Source organism: Osmia lignaria, chromosome 6 (genome assembly GCF_051020975.1).
Source record: "Osmia lignaria lignaria isolate PbOS001 chromosome 6, iyOsmLign1, whole genome shotgun sequence".
NCBI lineage: Eukaryota > Metazoa > Arthropoda > Insecta > Hymenoptera > Megachilidae > Osmia > Osmia lignaria.
The window spans coordinates 3495389-3517944 of record NC_135037.1 but is presented as its reverse complement, the minus strand read 5'-3'; the positions used below and the strand labels follow the sequence as shown (position 1 = coordinate 3517944).

General features: G+C 41.8%; 4 protein-coding genes and 1 long non-coding RNA gene across 58 annotated transcripts in view; 2 read left to right on the top strand and 3 right to left on the bottom strand.

The window, feature by feature from the left end:
- Positions 1 to 839: 839 nt before the first annotated feature.
- On the top strand, positions 840 to 3980 carry Nsun2 (tRNA (cytosine(34)-C(5))-methyltransferase Nsun2). Its single transcript, XM_034318558.2, has 9 exons — positions 840 to 1030; positions 1126 to 1605; positions 1676 to 1923; positions 1996 to 2103; positions 2173 to 2505; positions 2583 to 2948; positions 3016 to 3383; positions 3460 to 3627; positions 3695 to 3980. Exons 1-9 carry the CDS (start codon positions 965 to 967, stop codon positions 3817 to 3819), a joined length of 2262 nt encoding a protein of 753 aa, XP_034174449.1. The 5' UTR covers positions 840 to 964; the 3' UTR covers positions 3820 to 3980.
- Positions 3981 to 4051: 71 nt separating this feature from the next.
- LOC117601583 (centrosomal protein of 104 kDa) lies at positions 4052 to 9475 on the bottom strand. Of its 4 annotated transcripts, none has more exons than XM_034318550.2 (16): positions 9179 to 9475; positions 8339 to 8503; positions 7890 to 8101; positions 7633 to 7819; positions 7363 to 7574; positions 7078 to 7285; positions 6862 to 7009; positions 6676 to 6802; positions 6380 to 6606; positions 6038 to 6307; positions 5632 to 5845; positions 5387 to 5565; positions 5172 to 5317; positions 4996 to 5097; positions 4799 to 4924; positions 4052 to 4737 (listed from the first exon to the last, which is right to left on the bottom strand). In XM_034318550.2, the coding sequence occupies exons 1-16, from the start codon at positions 9216 to 9218 to the stop codon at positions 4667 to 4669; spliced, it is 2634 nt and encodes an 877-aa protein (XP_034174441.1). In that variant the 5' UTR covers positions 9219 to 9475; the 3' UTR covers positions 4052 to 4666. The 4 variants fall into 4 exon arrangements, with proteins under 4 accessions (XP_034174441.1, XP_034174445.1, XP_034174443.1 ...); XM_034318554.2 differs by lacking the exon at positions 9179 to 9475 and adding an exon at positions 8864 to 9113; XM_034318552.2 differs by lacking the exon at positions 9179 to 9475 and adding an exon at positions 8585 to 8827.
- A 317-nt stretch (positions 9476 to 9792) lies between these two features.
- Dpm1 (Dolichyl-phosphate mannosyltransferase subunit 1) lies at positions 9793 to 11306 on the bottom strand. Its single transcript, XM_034318570.2, has 5 exons — positions 11103 to 11306; positions 10767 to 10977; positions 10505 to 10695; positions 10133 to 10434; positions 9793 to 10057 (listed from the first exon to the last, which is right to left on the bottom strand). Exons 1-4 carry the CDS (start codon positions 11240 to 11242, stop codon positions 10215 to 10217), a joined length of 762 nt encoding a protein of 253 aa, XP_034174461.1. The 5' UTR covers positions 11243 to 11306; the 3' UTR covers positions 9793 to 10057; positions 10133 to 10214.
- Positions 11307 to 13955: 2649 nt separating this feature from the next.
- The window catches only part of Dscam1 (Down syndrome cell adhesion molecule 1), a 50420-nt gene continuing 41819 nt past the window's right edge, over positions 13956 to 22556 (top strand). For 20 of the 50 annotated variants that reach the window (XM_076688839.1, XM_076688817.1, XM_076688820.1 and 17 more), the window contains exons 1-4: positions 13956 to 14073; positions 17026 to 17207; positions 17417 to 17555; positions 20688 to 20858. In XM_076688839.1, coding sequence (XP_076544954.1) covers positions 13986 to 14073; positions 17026 to 17207; positions 17417 to 17555; positions 20688 to 20858 — 580 coding nt within the window. In that variant the 5' untranslated portion in view covers positions 13956 to 13985. Of the gene's footprint in view, positions 14074 to 17025; positions 17208 to 17416; positions 17556 to 18392; positions 18555 to 19764; positions 19927 to 20121; positions 20284 to 20687; positions 20859 to 21186; positions 21349 to 21601; positions 21773 to 22556 lie in introns of all 50 variants that reach the window. The other 30 variants (XM_076688829.1, XM_076688828.1, XM_076688851.1 and 27 more) reach the window with 6 other exon arrangements.
- Positions 14109 to 22556, bottom strand: part of LOC117601598 (uncharacterized) — a 41012-nt gene continuing 32564 nt past the window's right edge. Inside the window, exons 3-5 of one of the 2 annotated variants that reach the window (XR_013062300.1) lie at positions 17371 to 17615; positions 17000 to 17252; positions 14109 to 16878 (exon numbers count right to left, since the gene is read on the bottom strand). This is a non-coding gene — a long non-coding RNA (uncharacterized LOC117601598). The remainder of the gene's footprint in view (positions 16879 to 16999; positions 17253 to 17370; positions 17616 to 22556) is intronic. The other variant, XR_004580746.2, reaches the window with a different exon arrangement.

Below are 22556 nucleotides of genomic sequence, written 5' to 3'. Positions count from 1 at the left end.
TTCCGCATCCGGGGTGCCAGAGACCCCGAAGCACCGCTGATGCTTCGCACACTGACATTGTGGCATCCGGGGTGCTAGGGACCCCGAAGCACCGGCGACTCTTCATACCGCCATATCATCCTGGGATATTAGGGACCCCGAAGCACCGCTAATACTATACATACCGACATTGGCATCCGGGGTGCCAGAGACCCCGAAGCACCGCTCATACTTTACATACCGACATTGGCATCCGGGGTGCCAGAGACCCCAAAGCACCGCTGATACTTTGCACACCGACATTGTGGCATCCGGGGTGCCAGGGACCCCAAAGCACCGGCGACTCTTCATACCGCCATATCATCCTGTGATGTTAGGGACCCCGAAGGACCGCTGATACTATACCTACCGACATTGGCATCCAGGGTGCCAGAGACCCCGAAGCACCGCTGATACTTTGCATACCGACATTATGACATCCAGGGTGCCAGGAACCCTCCACCTAAAATGTGCGACCCATCATAGACTTTTTATAGAAAAATTGAAATCTCTGTAATTTTTGACTCCGACCACTTATAATTAGTAACTCAGTTGCTTTTTTCAAATGATTTATTTACCAAAATGCATTAACTGAATACAAGTTTGTCAAACAAATACAATAATAATTGTTCAGTTTTATGAAAATTGTGTCTTTTCGTTACTGAAAAGTTACTGATAAAACAGGCACGATTATCATACTGACTGTATTCTCTGCATGCAGATCTAATCTCCTCTGGGTTGTCTGGGAACCTCTAAATTATGACCCCACGAAAACAAAGGCATGTCCAGTCTTTTATATCTTTAATCACTGGTTCATACATTCCTATATTTCTACGTATAGTATAGAGTCGAAACATTCTTTGAATGTGTTTGAGTATTCCCTCACTACTGTTCGGCGAAAACGTGGTCATTTGTAACGTTACAGATTTATTTATATTATACAATAATGGGGAAAGGACGGCAACATAAACCGAAAAAAAGTTTTGCTGAGAAACGTCGTGAGAAACAGAAGGTATCATATTTTTTATTATCAAAAGAAACGCCGGTCGTTGGTGTGGTTATATTTATTTTTCGTGTCAATCTAATCAGTTTTAATAAATTATCCAGAAGAAGGATGAGTGGAACAATGTATTACACCAAAGCTATGCAGACATTGTCCGAGAAAACAAGGATTTTGAGAACTACTATAAAACTCAGAAAATTGTTCCTGAAGATCAATGGGATTCCTTTATAGACACTATGAAAAAGAACCTTCCAGTAGCATTTAGGATTACAGGATCAAAAGGAGAAACTAGATTATTACTTGAAACTATTAAAAGTAGTTTCTTTAAGGAGATCTTGAATACACAAGCAAAGGAAAGTTCAGAAAATAATGAAGAGGCAAAAGAGATATTGAAATGTATACCCTTTTACCCTGATGAACTAGCTTGGCAATTACAGTTGACTAGAAAAGATATCAGAAGATCTGAAGCATATTTTAAATTACATAATTTTCTAATTGTTGAAACTGATTGTGGAGGTATCAGTAGGCAAGAGGTGGTCAGTATGGTACCACCTCTAGTATTAGATGTTAAACCTTCCCATAAGGTATAATGGATATAATTGAATTTAGATTAATAAATCTATATGTGAACTTAAAATAAATAATTTTAAATAGGTTTTAGATATGTGTGCAGCACCAGGATCAAAAACAGCTCAACTGATAGAGATGATACATTCCGAAGAAGGAGGTGGACTTCCAGGTGGTTTTGTAATAGCCAATGACCTTGACAATAATCGTTGTTATATGCTTGTACATCAGGCAAAGAGATTAAATAGTCCTATTGTTTTGATCACAAACTATGATGCCTCTGTACTGCCTAAGTTTACTGTTGGCAAACCAGATGGTACCAAAGAAATGTTGCAGTTAGTAAAATCTTAAATATGCATTAAAAAACATCTACATAAGTTTTGTGTAATGTATGTGTCTTGTTATAGATTTGATAGAATACTTGCAGATGTACCATGTAGTGGTGATGGTACCATGAGAAAAAATCCTGATATCTGGTGTAAGTGGAGTCCAGCAAATGGTAATCATCTTCATGGGTAAATATGATTCCATATTAAATTATGCAATTTGATTAACAGCACTAATTTAGATCTATGCATTCATAGAATTCAGTATAGGATAGCAAAGAGAGGATTGGAATTACTAGCAGTTGGAGGAAGGATGGTGTATTCTACCTGTTCACTAAATCCAATTGAAAATGAAGCAGTGCTTCACAGACTGCTTCTTGAAACTCAGGATTCTGTAAGACTAGTTGATTGCAGGGATTTAGTGCCTGGATTAGAATGCAATCCAGGTGTAACACATTGGATGCCAGCATCGAAAAATTTACAATATTACGAAACTTGGGAAGATGTGCCCGAACAGTTGCAAACACAAATTCGGCCGCAAATGTTTCCTCCTAAAGCGGAGGATGCTGCCAAATTTCATTTAGAACGATGGTAATATTAGTTGTTGCCAAACAACCATATCAGTTTATAGTTAGGTGACCGTTAAATTAATTATTATAATTGTTCAGTATGAGAATATTACCTCATCATCAAGACACCGGCGGATTCTTTGTGGCTGTCTTGGAAAAGGTAACGAGGTTACCATGGGAACGTGAATCTTGCACGAATAATGTGACTGCAACTAAAGAAGACAGTAATAAATTAAGTTCAGAGGTAGAAGTAAAAAAAGACACTGGAGATAATTCGAAAGAAGGTAATAATGAATTGAGTTTAGAGGAAGAAGTGATACAAGACTTACAAGAGGGTAAAAGGCCATTGGAAGATGAAAACAAATTACGGGAACCTAGAAGAAAACGTAAAAAATTTACGGGATATAAAGAAGATCCGTTTGTGTTCTTTCAGGATGATAAGGAAGATGTATGGTTGTCTATTAAGTAAGTTGCATATTTTATTAAAGTTTCATTTATTTTATGTATTTTCAAATTAATTTTCAATTTTTAGGAAATTCTATGACATATCCGATGAGTTGGATCCCAGGTGTCTACTGGTGCGATGTCTTAGCATGAAAAAGAAAAATATTTATTATACGTCACCGGAGATTCGTAGCATTGTTATCGCTAACGAAGATCATATTAAATTGATAAATACTGGAGTAAAAACATTTGTACGTTGTGAGAATAAAAATATGAATTGTCCGTTTAGACTAGCACAGGAAGGAATACAATGTATTATTAAGTATATGGGGGATTCTAGGAAAATCAGGGTAACTAAAGATGATCTGATAATGATTTTAAAAAATTTTGATCCAATGACACCACCTGAAATAACCAAGCTTGATGCTGGAACTCAAGAACGCTTAAACAATTTTGGTAATATATCTCATAGTTCTAAAACGAACATTTATGATAAGATTTTGTTCTACAATTTATTCATGGATTGTTTTAGCGATGGGAAGTTGTATACTTATATATGAAGAACATGAAACCGACCATCCAAATCCATTGAAATTGCAAATAGTTGGATGGCGAGGAACTATGTCTCTAAGAGCCTATGTTCCCAAAAATGACGCGATTCATTACTTACGACTACTAGGAGCTGATTGCTCTCAGTTTGGTAGGTCTTTATAAAACAAATACGTTTATATGTTTATGATTTCATCATTAAAAAATTTATATTTCAGAGAAAAATAAGTTTAAGGAAAATCGTGAATCTATGCCTACCGAAGAATTGAATAGCACGGAAATCGCTAACAATGTTGCTGAAGAAAATGGTGACATTGAGATGGAGAATGAATTAGAACTTTGAGTTAAAAAAAGAACACATCATAATGCAACTTGCTGTTCCTTTAATATTTTTAGAGACATCAGTTTCAGTATCTTATAAGGAAGAACAAAAAATTTTTTATTTTGTTTAACTGTTGATAACAGTATTCTCCATATGGAGAAACGACAAGATAAATATTATAAATGTACTATGATGAAATATATTGTATAAAAAACGAAATAAAACGATTTCACAGGAGAAAAAAGTGACAGTAATTTAATGGGAAATACCTTTTTACTATTCATTTTCTGTGAAATAATTTATGAAAGTACATATAATATTTTGTGTGTAGTTTGAGCGATAAATACCCTTTTCTTTTATTATGTTCGGCCACTAGATCCAGGATATTTTTGCTGTTAGATTATAGTACAAATATTATTATAAATATGGCCGGATGTAGAGGAATCATTAATTCTGAAATGGCCAATGCCATAACGTGTAATAATACGTTGTTAAATCGTATTAAACTTCTTGCATCTACTTTACGGTAAAATTGAAAAAGATGAATAATCTTATCGCGTGTCTCGTCGATACTAGCTTTAATTACATTGCGTATTAGATGTTCGCGATTTTCAATTTAATTGATAACAAGATTCCTAGATCCTAGAGATTAGAAGGTTTTTGAACTTACGATTAGAAATTCGTTCAACACAGAGATTTCTACTAATGAAGGACGGGTTTTTCTATAAAAAAAACATTTAAATATAAGTATAAATATGAAAAAACGCTGGACAGCTCGTAACATATAGATAAACTATAAATGATAACAAAAGAAAAATCTTTTCTAAAACTTTTTACACTCCGAAAAACTCGAAGTTGACGGTCGATGCTAATAATCCCTACTGGTTGGTGAGGTCATTTTTCCGGCAAGATTTTGAGAATTGGATGGAGACTTTGAACCTGGGAACAAAACGAATTTGCCACATAGTCATTCATTGGATCTATACATCAATAAACTTACAGCTTTTTGCTAGCTTGTTTCGTGGATTGTTTGTGCAAGGATGTTCACCCATCAGATGTTCCTTCCATTTATTCTGATTGACAAGAGTGGAACAAAGTGGACAACGATCGTAGCCGTCGATGGGTTCTGCAAGGGAAAGAGTAATTTATACAATTTTAATTACTTATTAATTACCCACGTCAAATCGAGATGCATACTTGTACACTTGTTATCTTTTCTATGCTCTTCATAAGAATGCTCATTAATAGCTAATCTGCATGTGTCACACTTGACATAATTGCTTCTCATATCACATTCGTCTGAAAGGATAGTACAGAAGTTAAAGAAATAGATAAACGTAAATTTAGTTCATTTATGACGAGCCATTACTCACTTAACAAATGTAAATTCAAATACGAAATTTCTACCACTTGTTTGCACGCCTCGCACTTTGTCAACATCGGACAACTTTTCCAATAATGAATATTTAATCCTTCCTCGGAATACCCTTGGCCTTTGGAGAGGCAAAATATGCATATCCTGTGAAATAGACAAAAAAAAAAAATTGTTATACAATGATTTTGCAAAGATGATTCATTAGTTACTTACTTGTCACCCTTATATTCTGTACTATTCTCGGACGGAGATGTTATACTCGTTGAGCTTCCGGTGCTAACGACAGGACTAGTTCGCGAAGGAGATTTCGTTAAGTTTGCTACGTTATTCTCCGTCGATTTTGTCCGTGTGGGTGTCGTTGTTTTGTGACTCGCTTCCGTTTCCTTTTTCCTCTGTAATCGATCAAGAATTTACATACAATTCACATGCACACATTCCTTCTACCGAAGTTCCGTTACCTGAAGATCAATCAGATCGAATTCGTGAAACAATTGACGATATAATAAGTTTCTCCTGGTGATATCATCATCAGGGGGTAGCTGCTTGCGTACCAATCTAGGATTCACCTTATATACTAGCACCAAAATCCTTTCTGAAACTTTTCTGACCGCTTCCGCTGGATGGTGCAACCCCGAGGAGCCTAGCTCTGATAACGTTCGACAAGTCAGTCCGCTACAACAATTACAATGCCTTATCAGAGTAATTGCGTTTTAACGGGACAATCTTAATGTCGAAGGTAGACCTTTGCGAGTGACATCGAGTAAAATTTAATCATTCGGTCACACACAAAGGTCTAACATTATCTTTAATCTTAAAATCTGACATATAAAATAATAGAATCAAGATTACGTTGTTCTGAGTCACCTTTGCTTATCAGTAGAGATGCCGTGGTTCAAAATCAATTGTTCCACCATTTCTAGCCTGCTAAGGGCAAGTCGTTGATGCGTACTACTGCTAACAGGTCGCGTCAGATGCACCGGTATAATATGCAATTCCCTAACGCATTTACAATCCGCCATACTGAGTATCGTATGCACTGCCATGTTATGAATCCTCGGGGTAGTGTCGCCTGATTTTGTCAACAGCTCCGGTAGCAGTCTTTCTACACTTCTCGCAATTTCCGTTGACGATACTCTTAAGGTAAAAAAATGAACAATTGGTTATTGATTTGAATGTTTCAGACACCAATTAAAAATATATCTTCACCTGTCTGCCGCGAATTCTGAGAAGAAGATTCTAATCAATTGTGCTGCTAGACTATACACGCTGAAAACTTTGTCTCTAAGGGCTCTATGCAATAATAAAATAGCTGCTCTCGCAGTTTTATTCGCCGAATTTTTCGAAACTTCCGGATCGAACGTCTTCAACTCTTCCTTCAACTGCATCAAACCTTCCTCCTTGTCCGTGAATTGTTTCGAGTAGAATTTCTCCACCTGAGTCATTCGTTAATTATCAGCATTGTTTGCGAGCTAATCAAAATAATCGTTCGAAACTTGCATCACCATTTCCATCCCGAAGACGGCTATGGGTAAGGCAGCTTGCTTCTTCTCCCTGTCGTTCAGCTTCGATATCGCCTTCGATTCCGTGTTGTCCATGTGGCACTCCCTAGTAAACTCGTTCGTATGCGAACTAAAACACAAAATAATGCAATTCTTGTTTTTTTATCATGTGCGTTTTCATCGTCTTACTGTCTCAAAGCTGGTATCGTTCTCTCCTCGTAGGCTTCGTAGCTGGATCGAAGCGCCGGTCCTGCAGATTTGGTTTTCCGCCTGAGAGATCCTTTATTGCAATTGTTTTGCCTCTCCACGACACCGTTCGTAGGGCTATCAGTTACTTCTGCAAAATTTGGGATTAATCGATTAAGACCTCGAATGGGTGTTTCTAGGAAATAACACGAAACGCACCAGGACTGTTCGGTTTCTGATGCAAAGGCGAAACTGGTGGTTGATGTGCAGGACCCGTCGGCGATATAGCACCGTCGCGATTCGGGGGAATCACCAATCTCGGAGGAGATGTGATGTCTTCAGGAGGAGCTGTCGCATTCGAAGTACACGTATCTACCGATATGGGCTCCTTTCCCTCCATCGATGACATGTTATTTTTCTCCAATGGCTATTAGCATGATCAAAAACATATCAAGTGGCAACTAGAAACTTCTTATGATAATACATTTTCTAAAAAACAGTTACCCCATGAAGTTCGAGTAGATCTTGCACCTCTAAGCTTTGGTAGACCTGCTGCCTGTATTGTTGCGCTTGAGCCTTCTTCGCTTTGGCCTTATCGTAATCCTCTAAAGCAATGGCGTATTTCTTTTCCAATTCATACTTCCCAAGACGTTCACCGGCTTTTCTAAGATTCTCCATCGCTACCTTTAGCTTCGAAGCGTACTCGAACCTCTCCTCTAGAAATCGCATGCAAATGTTGGTCTTTGATTGAATGATCATTTCTTGGATACGTACCTTCCACAGCCTGCAGTTTCTTCGCCTCCATTTGCCTGATTATTTTCGCGACATCACGATCGACGTACATTTCGAATGCTAAATCATCGTATGGGGAGGTGTAATGGGGATTGTACGGTGCATCCCCCTGACCAGTCAACTCTTGCCCGTAAGGTTCCCCAAGGATATTGATAGCGATAAGACCGACCTACGCGCAATGATCATTGATAAAAGCTCCCTGTTCATGATACGATATATGTCTCACGTTCGATATGTACCTGTTGATAAACATTGTGCGCGTTACTGTGCGGTTTGTGCAGTCTCAATTTCAACGAGACAGCCTCTGTCTCCGGAAGGGCGACACTTTTCAGCTCCCTGCTTTTGTACATCGTCGAAGCATTGTCCGACAATGTAATGTAACCCAAATAACTGAAGTCTGTTGTGACAGATGCATTCTCTTCTTTTGACGTCCAAATTTCCAGCTTTTCCGCTGTAAAGATATAGTAGAAACAGAAGGATGCATAAACGACGCAAATTAAAGCATCTCTCGGTATTAAATTTGTAGTAGAATTAGAAGGGAGGCTGAAGTGAGAGGGGTGAAAACGACGTAGCCTCGGGAAGTCAGGGTTGAAACGGTTAATTCGATCTTCATTGTTAGTAAATTGCTATTTAGAGAATAGCAGAGTTGCAGTTTTCAAAAATCATTCGTGATAAAAGAATAACTTACGAATTAGATATTGGTGAGCTAAAACCTGTATTCTCGTAAGTTTCGTCGGACCGTGAAGACGAAGAATTAATTCCTGAGGATATGTACATCTTCGTGAACTTTGCCAACCCCTTACCGTCGGTCCATGAATGTTTAATTCCAAAGAAGAGTGCCTATCTTCTTCACCTGGAATTTATAATGATTGACAAACGTCTTAAAAATAACAGCAACCCTAAATCTTTCTTGTGGAATTTTTACAATTTCCACCTGTACCGATTTCACGTCACGTAATGGCATCGTTCTGGTTTTCTGAACAAAAATGGAGATAGCTATGTGATCGATAATGTTTTAATTCTGAAATTATACTTTCAAGAGTGAACCGCTAACGCGAGACATCGTCACGCGATGTGTACTTACAACTCGACACGTTTTAACGATATTATGATTAAACAAACGTACATTATCCTAAGTAACGCTATTGAAAATAAAAAATATCAAATTTAATATTTAATTATGATGTACAATAGAAAACATGGTTTTATTAACCCTGAACAACAGCAAATTGCTGGCCGTATCGAGAAGCGGTGAAGCACGTGTCGAGCCGATGCTGTTAATTTGTTTTTCTAAACACACCAACAAAAATGAAGTATTTTTCATATTAAAAAGGAACGGAAAAATCGGTCTTTATTCGCGCACAAACAATCATGCGATTTTTATACTCATCTAATAATTTATTTTTTCATACTACTTGTGCATATATTTTTTATTGCAAATTTTGGATTTGCGCAAATAATTCGCACCACTACGAGGTTATTGGTATTCGATAAATTTTACAATCACAATATTTTATGTGTTTCTTACTGGTTGCGTATACGACGCTGAATCCAATTTTTCGTGGCATGTCGGGGGATGATTTTCTGCTGATGTACAACTTACTGAAATGTACAAGGAGCCGTGTAAAAAAAATAAAAGATAAAAAAAAGGGTACAACAGGAGAAAGATAAACGAAGAAAACGTCAAAATCTAAAAGGCACAGCCATCTGAAAGCTCGATAAGGGGGAGCTTGCAAGTTTCACCCCGGCGCGTAGGTAACGCCACTTGCACGTCTGGCCGCGGCGAAGCTTGCGACAGAACTGGCTAACTGCACCCGTTCCGCAAGCGGAAACACTGATCTCGAGACCTCTAGCTTTTTTTCGCTAGTCAGAGAAGAGCCATTCTCGTATTTTCAAGTTCTTTTATCGATAAACGAATGATCGGAAAACCTACAATCAACGATTCAATGTTATTTCTTTATTTTCAGAATGACTTTTGACATTTTAGGGTAGGGTAATAAAATATTTCTACAGATAGAAAAAATATCATACTGTTTGTTTAAAAATAAATCAATGTTACAGGGAAATTAATTGTAGAAAAATTTATTTCTTATATCGTTACGTAAATTTGTAAGGTTTCGTGGCTTGAAAGGGTGGTTTATTATATCTTGATTGCTTTTTGTACATGGTACATTGTGGCACCGTCTTGCATTCTATCCAAGTCGAAATATAGACTGTAATTTCGTAATGGATCAATAAACGGAGGCTGCGTGACGTCAGAGGGTGCGGCGAGGGTGGAATCGTTCGGAAGAATCGTTATATGGTGTTTCGTCTTTCATTCAAGACCACGTGTGCCTACACGTGCTTCTTAGTTTTTTAAACTAACATTTTTCACTTTTTTCTAATTGTTTCAGCTAGATCAGATAATCTGAAGAAAATGCATAATAAATATTCGACCTGATTAAAATACATATAATAAAGCTATATATTTTTAAAAACGTACAGCAATATACAGGTTTTATTTATACATATATTTGTTTATAATACAAGGAATGTAATTTTAAAGTCTTGATTGCACATCAAATTTACGTAGTCGCGAAAAGATATAGGAGGCCTTTTGCGAATTGGAAAATCTCTGATCCTCCCAGTTTTGATTCACCATAGACGCGATCAACAAACGTGATTGGTACTTCTCCTATGGTGTAATTTAATTGTCTGGCTCTAACTATCATTTCCATTTGGAAAACATATCCCTTTGACACACAGGATTGAATGAGTTTCTCCAAAACATCTTTCTTGTACAGCCTATAATGTTAATAATATAAAATTTATGAAAATTTCTACAATTCATATAAAGCAGCTGCAAAATATTAACCTAAAGCTTCCTGTAAGGTCACTGACACCTGGTCTCAACAAAATTTGTGTCAAAAAATTTGCTCCTCTGCTTATCAGCTTCCTTTTAAAATCCCACCCATAAACTCCTCCTCCATGTGCATATCTAGTACCAGTAACAATATCTAAATCAAGGTACCTCTGTTGCTCTATCATTTTGGGTATAAATTTGGGCTGGAAGGATAAAACCATATAAGTTACAAATATCATAAGTGTAACAGATGTTTCAAGAAGAAGGCATATACATGATGAGATAAATCAGCATCCATGATGACAATGAAATTTCCTGTAGCATGTTTAATTCCATGCATATAAGCTGTGCCTAGTCCAAGCTTCTTTTCCCTGGGTCTCAGGACAATCCTATTTTCCCCATAGACATTCTGCAGCTGTTTAGCCATATCCAGTGTTCCGTCTGGAGAACCATCGTCTATCACGATTATCTCATAATCAAGTTCGCTAGAATGTTGTATATTTTCGCTTGACAGATGAACCTTTCGTATTTCATAGTATTAACGTTAAATTTCACCCTACAGTAGCAATGTTCTCGCTCATAGTTGAGGTTATGTAGACACTGTAGTTACCTCTCGTCCATATATTTGGTGATAAGCCAAATAATTATAGGTAAATTCTCTACCTCGTTGTAGGTGGGAAGCAAAATTGAATACTTGTCATTTTTAGCCAATTCTTTGATATCCTTTTTCGTTTGTTCTCTCTCGACCATTTTTGACACGAATTTTTAAGGCATACACGTCACGGACGGACTCTGCCTTATCGAGCGCCGCACTTCCAAACGGGGATAACGATCCGCGCGCTTTCAAAAAACTTGTCAGTAAAGTAGTCATCTTTCAATGACATATTTCGCAATTAGTAATGGTTCTCAACGTTATTGCAATTTCGAGTTTGCATTAATTAATTCAAAAATATCTATTACAGCTATTTAGGCATGGAAGAATTAGAAGATCGGTCGATAAAAACGTACCAATAAAGTTCAATATAATTTCCACCCCTTTGTAGCGAATTAATAAAGAAATAATTTGAAACGTCCATTTTAATCCAGTTTGCACTTAAAAAAAAATTAAAATAATTCTATTGCCTGAAATAAAACATAATACATAGTTAAAAGTTCAAGTACTTCGCGACAAAAAGGGGTAGGCGCGCCTGGATAAGCACCACCGCCTTTCACCTTCTCGAAAAAGCTTGAAGGAAGTGAAATTTGGTGTCGTGCGGTCATATAAACGCGTGACAATTATAATTACAATTACAGAAGGTGGTGCGAAAGTATTATAGACGCATAAGCGGTGACCGCTTCCATCGGGTGCGACAAAGGTCGACCAACTGGCGTCCCCACCATGAAGAGAAGCAAGAGAGAACCACGACGGCGACCCCCCACCGTCGGCGGCAGAGATCCCGTGGAGCAGCCGCTGTCCCGAAGCAAACGACGCTCCTCACTGCACTCTTTGGTCGTCTACGGACCTAGAGTGTTCGTTCTGTTCTTCGGAGCGGTGTGATCAGCGTGTATCTCTGCGATTTAATCGACGTGTCTTTGGTACGTAGACCGGTGAGAAAAGAAAAAGGTGATTCGTTCGCACGTGTGAGTCACTCTCGGTGGGTCTGACCTAACCGAGTCACCGTCGCGATCATAGTTTAAAAAAGAAAAGTAAAATAAAAAAAGAAAAGAAATCTCTGCTAGTCGTTTGTGGAATTGCAAAATCTCTCGTGGGTGTGTACGTGTGTATATACATGTGCTCCTGTGAACACCGAGTGTGATTATCGCGGGTGAATCGTTTCCTTTGATCAAGAATCCTCCAGTTTAGCGTACATCGCGTTTAAATGATCGCAACAGTCCGATGACGTCTTCTGCAATTTCGACAGATTTTTGAATCGACAAGTCCAAACCCTGTTATCATCGATCAGACTTCGACGTTTGATGAATCGAAATACGATAAGAAGAATTATGAATAAAAAGAGGACAACGCGCACTCATTCATGCGGCTGCATTGTGTATCGCTCGCGTTACTCGATGCTACTCCAAAACGATCGCATACAACGAACGATTCATCGTTCGCGAACGTATCGAGCAATACTATTTTCTCTTCCTATCGTTATGAAGGGGAGTCTTGTTCTTTCTCACGAGAAAGATAATCGTTGGAGAAAAAGACGACACGGTTGGTCCGCGTCGCGTGCAAGGGTGGTGACTTTCCGCGGTGGTGGAGGGACCTTGGGGTGTTTCAGATGCATCAGTCGTTGCATCTACCAGTAGTACACGATTAATTTAACGAATGAACAGATGAATTCGTCGCTCGACTTATCTGCTGTTCGCACCCTTCGAGGTGACGAACTTTCGTGAGGTGACAAGAGGGAGGCTGTGTTAGTATTTTCTGGTCCAGGTGGAGTAGGCCATGCGGTATTTTATGGGATCGGGGGCGGGTTTTCCGGATTTAGCGAAGGCCAACGGTGGAGCAGAGAGTCAGACAGACTGGGAAGCAAGCGGACTGGTTCGGGCAAATAACAGCAAGCATGGCGTACGCTGCACGAGGGGTAGATTGGTCCGCTCCGCACCCTGCGATCAATAAACCCACCGAGAGGGAGCAGCTCCGTGACGAGCCGCACTACTCCGTGCTTCTGTTTCTCCTCTCTCTCTTCTCCTCTTCGCTAGTTCTGCTCTCCTACTGGTTCTCCTCTTCCTACCTGACTCACGCTATCAACGATTCAGCACGTGCACGCTGAATCGCCGGCGCTTTTGAAAAACGACAGCCAACGTGTTCCTCGGATTATCACGAGCCGATGGATGCTAAAGGCTTAGGCTTCGCGCACTTTTCATTCTCGCACATTGATTTCCTTATTTTTTTTCGTTTCTTCCTTTGCTTTACCGGTTGACGCGCAGAAACCACCGTGTATCATCTTTAGGTGGGCTTCATTTCTGCTGCTTATACTACTTCTTATTTTATACGATGATGCAGCTTTTGTATCTTATCGTTGCGCATAGCGTATCGGTCGTATGAGAATGTAAAAACAGAGGGAACTATCAAGTACGACCGATGACGTGGATAGCTACCGCTTTCGCAATTTGCATAGGTTACGGTCATGCATGATTTTCAGCTGAGAGTTTGAAAAAAGGAAGGCAAAAAATATTCAGAGTATAATCAACGCCGGTCTTATCGAGCAAGCCGGCGAGGACGAACCAGTCGGCCTTGAACCGTATAAAGGTCACTCGATTCGAATATATTCATTGAACGCGTGCGTAGGAGGAACTGCGTGTGTCCTAACTGATCGTCAGCCAGGAAGCGACTCCGGAAAACATTTCTTACGTTGATCGTTTCTTTTCCATCTGTCGAGTCGCAGAAAGAGTTAGCTGGACTGTTGCGATCGTTTAAGTCGTTACGATCAGTGAATCAATTGTTCAGTCGAGTGTTTTTCTGTGAAATCAGGTGAGAATCAGTGCGATCAAGGAAAACAGGATCAGTATGTGGCGCGATCCTCCAGGAGGGGGGTGTAACATACCCACCTACATCACGATGATGCTTCTGTTGGCTGTATTGGCATTGACGAACGGTGAGTCAACAAGAAATAAAATGTTTTCCAAGGCTGTTTTTTTTTTTTTTTATGAAAATGTATAGCAGCGCACAAAGAGGAGAATTCAGAGTACGTTTAACGAGCTGAAAGTATGCGTTGCTGCGTTTTATCTTGTTCATCTAATCGTTTATGCATCGACGTGCCGCTGCAAGCTGTGAGGTCAGCAGCTGACGCAGTATCTCATCTTTCGTTTAACAATCTTCCGGATGACACGTTCCTTGGATGCTCGGGATCAATAGGGAGAACTAACCACGGGCAATCCAGAAGAATCTTATAATTGCTATTCAACGTTTCGTGCTTGTTCGCTTAACAAAAGCGTAATCAAAACGTGCTCCTCTTTTTTTAAACAATGACCAAGTTAACGTTGTATTTTGTTACCTCTTGAAACCTTGATACGCTAGCTGCCTAAGCTCTCAAGCTGATGATCTTCGTGTTTGTATTCTCTCGAGAAATTGTAGACTTTAATAGAATAGCGAGTCTCAGCGGACCCAGTGTCTCTTAAGGTTGACATTTCGAGCAATTTGGGCAGCAATTTTGTCCCCAGTGGAAATGGACAGACGGAAAAGCGCGTTCGTTGTTGTCGATGCAATCTCGCGTTGGTTCGTTACGAATCCGTCATTCCGTGAAAGGTCCACGAAGCGTAGGTAGATAGGTTGAAACGGAGCACGGTGTGCAGCTGCTGAAGAAAAGGCCAAGAAAGGGCAGGGGGAGAGAGAGGAAACGAAGGGAAAGGAACAGCTGCTGTTCCCAGAACGGACGCCCATGTCTGAAAGAGAATCGTATTTTCTCGGTGCACCGTGCACCGCCAGGTGAATCCTTTGATTTTTGCATCCCTACTTGCAGCACGAGATACACAGACGATGATTTAGTGGACAACGAATTCGTTTTAATTAATGTCATAAATGGAGGACGAAATTTCTCTTCCATAACGATGCAGTGAAAATTATTGACACTTCGAAGGCTGGTATTAAGCTCAAATTCGTGATTTTGGTTTTTAGGAAACGTATTTAGGTATTTATAAAGCGATAGCGCTTATTTATTCTATCCACGGACGGTAAACTGTTGAAAAAGGAAGAAAAATACACGAGCGTAGCGAATTAAACGTACAAAGGTAGCGTTCTCTGCAGGAGCAAAGGTCCTCAACTTGAAAGAGCCGGGGTTTAAAAATAGTTCCCAACTAAATCGGACAAACCGACGAAACTGGTACTTGACCCAAAACACAGAATGCAAGGATTATACATATAGATACTTTGAATTTCCGTTCGTCAATTTAAAACACGAGGAAGGATCGCGATTTCGCGTGACCGGCAGCCAGAAACGCCTCCGTTCCGCGTTGTCGTTTGTTGAATGAACGAGCTTGTTCATTAACATCGACGGCGATGCAAAATAGTGGAGAGAAAGGAGCCGTGGTTACATTGATCGATGACCCGATAATTTCCAGCGTACCGAGGCTGTTTTTCCTAAAGTTCTAGCATTACGCGTCCACGATCAAAGACGGGATTCCTCGCGGTCGATAACCGTTCTGTAATCTATATATAGGCAAGCTTCGAAACGTCCGTACACGCTGCATCGAATATATTTCCAGCAAAGATAGGACGCGCGTACGCGGCCATATAACGTGTTCACACGACGAAAACGTGAGCAGATGTGACTCACGCACGATTCACGTTCCGTAGGGACTCGAAGGATCGTGACGGTCATAATGATCGGCAACTTTTGAAAAGCTGGAAGCCGACCGCCATTCGGTCTCTTCTGGATCGTTTGGCACTTCGCCTTCTTTTCAGAATACCAAAAAGTGTGTCAGCCACTTCGGAGACGAATAAGACTCTATTGTGAAGGCAACCAGGTACCGAGGTATCCATCAACGCTTTAGAAATGAAAATTTTCATTCAATCCCGAACGATTTCGCGGTATCTTCACAAGAGAATATGAAAATGGACACCTGAATGCCCAGAAGTCACGTATAGCTAATGCCGGTCATAAAAGTGTTAATAGTCGACTTTCAACGACGTGTATGTACGTCAATTATAATTAAATTCACACCATGTTCACGCGATGGTAAGGAACAAAGCAAGGCTAGGCACGCCAAAGAAAGCGAGAAGGACGAGAGAGGGCAACAGATCCAACGAAAGTTCGGAACACCTGTTCTTGGTACCTGCACGCCTCCTGTTCGTTCTTTCGGTCTCTGTACACTTTTAGTAACCGGTTCTTCGTGACTCGGATTTTATTGCACACTGCATTTACCCGTTCTCGGCGCGTCGCAACCGCGAGTTAAGCTGGTAGGCGGTTACACCGCTTTGAAAGTGGCACATGGAACTCTTGTATAATCGTAAACAGCAGTGAACTTGCGTTCCGAGGTTGAAAATTATATTAGCGAAGGGCTTCCTTCTACTTCCGCTATAACTTCCTTGCCTTATTCGTTCTTCTCTCTTCGATTAGTCGTCTGAAATTCTCGAGATCACTATCATCCTTCGTAAGGTACCAATTCGCGATCATACAGGGAGAACGCGCTCAAGGAGGAATTTCAATCAGAGAGCACGTTCGAACGGCGAACTCTTCGCGCATCGATGGATGCGGCAAGGAACACTGCTCTCCTCGACGGAAAAGGAATCACGCATTGTCGTCTCCCTTATGGTCACGTGACGTTGATAGCATATTATTCAATAGCAGAGACCGGCAACCTGTTGTTTGCTGCAATTGGCGACGCGCCAATTGAACGTGGGTGTCGCGTATCCTGGTGGAGACGGATGATAAGCGAAACCTAAAGACATGCAACAAAACTCCCTTTGCCGGAGACGGTTTCGACTAATTAAATCTCATAGCGTTGATTAGCGTTCTGCTAAGTGACGAGACCATAAGTAATTGACGGGACAATTGAATCGTTAGAGTAGCCTAGTGAACTTACGATTCTTCTATTCCTTGTTTTTCCAGTGGCTTGCGCTGAGGATGAATCTATGGGACCGGTATTTGTCAAGGAACCACCAAATCGAGTTGATTTCTCTAACGGAACCGGTGCTGTCGTCGAATGCCAGGCTAGAGGAAACCCCCAACCGGATATTATTTGGGTTCGTGCTGACGGAAGTGCTGTTGGAGATGTTCCCGGACTTCGACAGGTAATTCATTTTCTAGTGTCATTCGATTCGATAGATTCTCCTTCCCTAGAAATAATTAAAATCGTGTTATTGGTAAATTCGACTCCCACGCGTGATGCATTCACCGATGCAACGAACGATCTTACGTCAGTCGTTCGGCAAGGAAGGCCGAATTAATTGACACCTTATTAGAACTTGCTTTCCATCGATGGAAAATTGCGTGTCTACAGGTCTTGCCGAACGGAAACTTGGTCTTCCCTCCTTTCCGTGCCGAGGATTATCGTCAAGAGGTTCATGCTCAGGTTTACAGCTGTCTGGCGCGTTCCCCTGCAGGTTCAGTTCACAGCCGAGATGTTAACGTGAGAGCCGGTAAGTGGTTATCCTCTTATATTTCAAAACCCCGCGAAACGATTACCGTTGCCTGGCCATCTGTTGTTTTCCAAACAAGATAACGTGTTAATTTAAGCCAGATTGAATTTTGATAGCTATACAGAGTGTGAACGTCTTGTCATTGTCAAAGTGGAAGAAGAAAATTATTTATTACAATTTGACAAGCAACAAGATTTAGTCGAAGCATCTTTTGTGAAATTAATTAATAACTTGGACAGATCTTTTATCTGTGAAAAATGACAGTGATACGACGTTGAAAGATTGGCCAGGCACGGAGACTAAAACGATTTCTTTACAGCTGTTTCGAACAGCGAACAAAGCAGTGTCTCCGAACCTTAGTAGGTCAGTATTTGTCGCGATATGTAAACGGTGAGCACAGGATATCGGTGGCAATTATTACAAGTACCCCGAACTTACGGTTCAAAAGTAGAACAGGATTTCCATAACGAGTAATCGCCGCCGCCGCCGTTGTTCGCATAAACAATCGTTGCTCTCCAATTTCCATTCGTCGAAAAATCTGTAATATTCTGCTCGTTAATATTCCGAAAATTTTTAATCGTCGATCAAGCGTGGCAATTCCCTCGAACGCACATCGTTGACCCACTGCAGTCGCTTGACCCAGTTTAACAAACTCCAGTTAAAATTTCCCGATGAAAATTAAAAGCGGTTTATGACCACTTCAGGCAAGCAATTAAAAAAAAGACAAATATAATTTTTTATCTGAAACGGCTATATTTCTCGGAGAATGGAGAGCAACGTTTTTCACTGCTGAATTTCGATAATATGAATTTTTAATTAAACGACGACAATCACCAGTGGTGGCACAGTACTACGACACAGACGTCAACAAGGAGTACGCGATTCGTGGAAACAGTGCCATTTTGAAGTGCGTCGTTCCGTCCTTTGTCGCCGATTTCGTGAAGGTTTTGTCCTGGCATACCGACGAAGGGGAAGAATTCGTACCTGGCGACGATTACGGTACAATTATCGAGGAATTCGAACGAAAGAAACGTACCGATGAATCGCGATCGTCGTTCTAACGAGCAAATCGTTACGCAGTCGCGTTCTTGAAACGGAAAAATGAATCCTTCGAACCGTATCGAACGAGCATGCAAGGAAGGAAGCGTCTGTCGTGTCGACAGTTTGCGTGTATCACGTTTATTGATGCATATTGAGGCCGCGTGTAATGCATCGAAGCAATTGTCACGCCATGCAACGAGCCGCGAATCCATATAAAATAGAGCAATGGACCGAAAGCGTGGGTCACTCGCTTGCATGATTGATGTGCATACTCGGTGCGTAACACATCAACGCGAATAAAATAATACTCGTTGTAAAAATTCCTTTGCAACGAGGTATCTTCCTTTCCTAATTGCAACTTTAAAATTTCCATTTCGTGCCTCTAATTATAACCATCGAAGTTCGTCGGTCTTGAATGATTTATGAAAAAAAAACACCCCGTATATCGTGGATGCGAGAACATTGTCACTCATCTCGTTAGCGTTGTTCCCAGCTCGTTGCTTTTACCGGGGAGCGTAGTGGCCCAAATAATTGGAGCGCATCGTCGACATCGACGTCGACGTCAGACGTTTCTCTTCACCTCTGTCTCTCCTCTCTCTCACACTATTTCATTCTCTTCCCTGTTCGCATTTCTCTCCTCGTGTGCTTGCTCGCACATGCGTAGAAACGTATGTGCATCCACATATACACAGAAATGACGGCACACAAGTGATAGCCAGCCGTGCACCGATCGTTTGCCACCGTGTCGACGCGTTCCTCTTGGATGCAACCTTTTCTAAGCTCGCGACTGCGGCGTAAGATGCGACCTAGCGAATCGATCTGCTCGAAGGGCGACGACGACGACGAATAAGTCAGCGGAGTTAGCTGTCGTCAACGTCGTGCGTCCAAACTGTTCTTCGTTACACCGAGATCTTTGCTTATCTGACCACTTCCGGTTCCAATGAGTTTCATTATCTTTTTATTTTTTTATTTTTTTGAAATCACATCGACAACGGGCATACAAGGGGTTACAGAGAACAACGAGATCGATAATGCCACGGTTCTACGTATTTCACAGCTGGTGCATGCAACTAATGATAATCGTAACAAGCGTTAAGTAGTAATTGGCGCGAGCGGACGCGCATCGCTTAGAACCGTGTCCGATAATCAGCGTTTCCGTCTATTGTAGTGGTGCACCAGTATTATCAGTCCGAAGTCAACAACGAGTACGTGATACGCGGCAACGCGGCTATTCTAAAGTGCAGCATACCGAGCTTCGTCGCGGAATTTGTTCAAGTGGTCGGTTGGCAGGACGACCAAGGAAACTCTTTCAATCCGGACGAGAAGAACGGTAGGGCAGGGAGGGAGAAAAGTTTTTAAAGGTTTTCGATGAAAGTCGAGTTTAACGCTGGTCAACGTCGTATGATACTCGAGACTATTGTCTTTTGACGATGAAGGGGTGCCGGACCGTTCGGTTTTTCACGCCAGAGGAAAAGTTTCTCCACGAACGCAACAGAGTTTAACCCGTCGCCCCTGTTTCTTCTAGTCGTGACTCAGTACTACGAAGCGGAGGTCGTGTCCGAATACGTGATACGCGGAAATGCAGCCATCTTGAAATGCACCATACCCAGCTTCGTCGCGGAATTCGTGTCGGTAGACTCCTGGGTTGGAAGCGACGGTTCAACCTTCAAGCCGTCCAACGACTACGGTACACCCATTCGTTCTCGTCCCCTTTCCTCACAGCTCCCAGAATCCTTGGCTGGGACGAGTTTTTTCCTTGGACCGTAGCCCCGGTTCCCTGCCGAACTTGCCGAGAGTTCAAAGTGGCACGTGGTAACGATTCGTTTCCGGCGCGGACCAGTCTGGTGGCAGTTGAACGGCGGCGGCAACGCGAGGGTTAACGAACCATCCACTGTGGCTCTCACGCTGGGATTAGATGACTCTTCTAAGAAAATAAACCGACTCGATTACGTCCGTTAGGAAATCGCGCGAAAATCTCGATGGAGCTGAACGCGAGACGTTTAATGGAATCCTTGCTTTCCATCCCGTGGAAATTCGACGTTTAAACTAGAACTATTAGAAATGTCGAGTTACCAATTGTTTCCCGTACAGTCGTTACGCAGCCGTATCAGCCGGAAATTCTCACGGAATACGTAATCAGGGGTAACAGCGCGATCTTGAAGTGCAGCATCCCAAGTTACATAGCGGAGTTCGTTACGGTCGAGGCATGGATCAAGGAGGACGGAGAAGTCTATCTTCCGGAGGATCCTGCTGTCGGGCAGGGTACTGTGTGCGGGGTTCAACTTAATCGGGACTAGACACGCCTCACGGTTAATACCCTTGTCAGCCAGCAGCACGTAATGTCTGCGGAAACTTTGGCTCGTATCGCGATTAATCTGACGGCCATTTCCTCGTGAGCTCCGGTTGCAATTAATTTCTACTCGAAGGATAACGGTAGAAAATAATTGGCGATGAACAGAAAAGAAATAACTCTGAGGCGTGTCGATCGAATTCTACGAATCTATGTGTGGTAGCTAACTGGATGCGAATCGCATAATTCATCAATAAATGATTTTTAACGCATATATCCTGGTTATGCCCGCGCGGGCAGTCGTTTCGCAGTTCTTCGTGACCGAGGCGGAGAACGAGTACGTGATACGGGCAAACAGCGCGATCATGAAATGCAAAATACCGAGTTTCGTGTCCGAGTTCGTGCACGTGGATCAATGGGTGGCCGACGATGGAACGGTATACACGACCGGAGATGATTACGGTAGGCGACGATCTCGATCTCTCGTAGAAACTAGAAGAGATCGTTGCTACGTTTCCTCATTTTCTCGATGCTTTCAATTCCTTTCCCCCTCGAACGAACGAAATTCCGAAACGACGGGACGGGAAGTGAATCGGTCGCGACGCTAATTTAAAAAACTCTCTCTCTCTCTCTCTCTCTCGTCGTAACTTTGCCCGTCGACAAAGAATTTTGCCGTTTCGTGTCGCGATATCTTCTGGGAGAATGCGCGTTGCAGTGGTCCAGCAGTTCTACGAGACGAGGGTCATCGACGAGTTCGTGTTGCGCGGCAACACGGCAACCTTGAAGTGCCTTGTACCGAGCTTTGTGGCGGATTTCGTAGACGTGATCGAGTGGTTGGCTGTCGAGGACGGGTCCACCTACACCGCGAACGACCAAGAAGAAAAGGGTACTTCTCGATTAAAAAAGAGGGAGGATATTTAGCGAGGCTGCGATGAGCACGGCTTTAACCCTTTCAAGTCTACCGATCTATGTATATGTTCCATTGAAACGCTCGTCGCGGGCTAAACTGTTCGCTCGCACTCGCAATGGCAAATTTTTAGTGAAATTCTCCAAAGTTCCACGTTGTGAAACTATTTACAGCTGAATCAATTAAGAGCAATGTAATTTCCCTTTTTTTGTCGCGCAACGTTTGAAAAGAAACGTGTCGTCGAGTCAGTCTGGACGGTTTATCGAAAACGGTCTCCGCATAACGCGACCGTTAGCCGCCTACGTTTAATTTCCAGCCAACAAGTCCTGCCGGCATTTTAATGGAATTAATAAATGGAATTACCAGCGTGCTCATCCCTCGCGCGAACAGACGGGCTTCGGCTTGCTCGCTTTGATGCTCCAAGCCGGAGCAGCGTCCGTATTGTTCTCTCGCTCTCAGGGTGTACAGGATATGCTCGTAGCACGGTGAAGAAGAGAGGTGGCCTGATAGAGTGGAACGTGCAATTTGCTCGCCTATGAAAAGTTTGCCCTTTCCGTTAGCACGCCGATGCAAGCAACAGCGGAGGCAGAGCGTGCGGCTGGCAGTGGCCTCGTTCCTCTTCGCGATTAGGTTAAAAGTCTGGGTTAATCGTGTCGTGGTGGGAATTAATGTGACCGCGAACAACTTTACTCCGTTCCCGTTCGACTATCGATCGTTCCTAGGTAATACCGACTAATGGAATTTATTTCACAGTCGATTGACC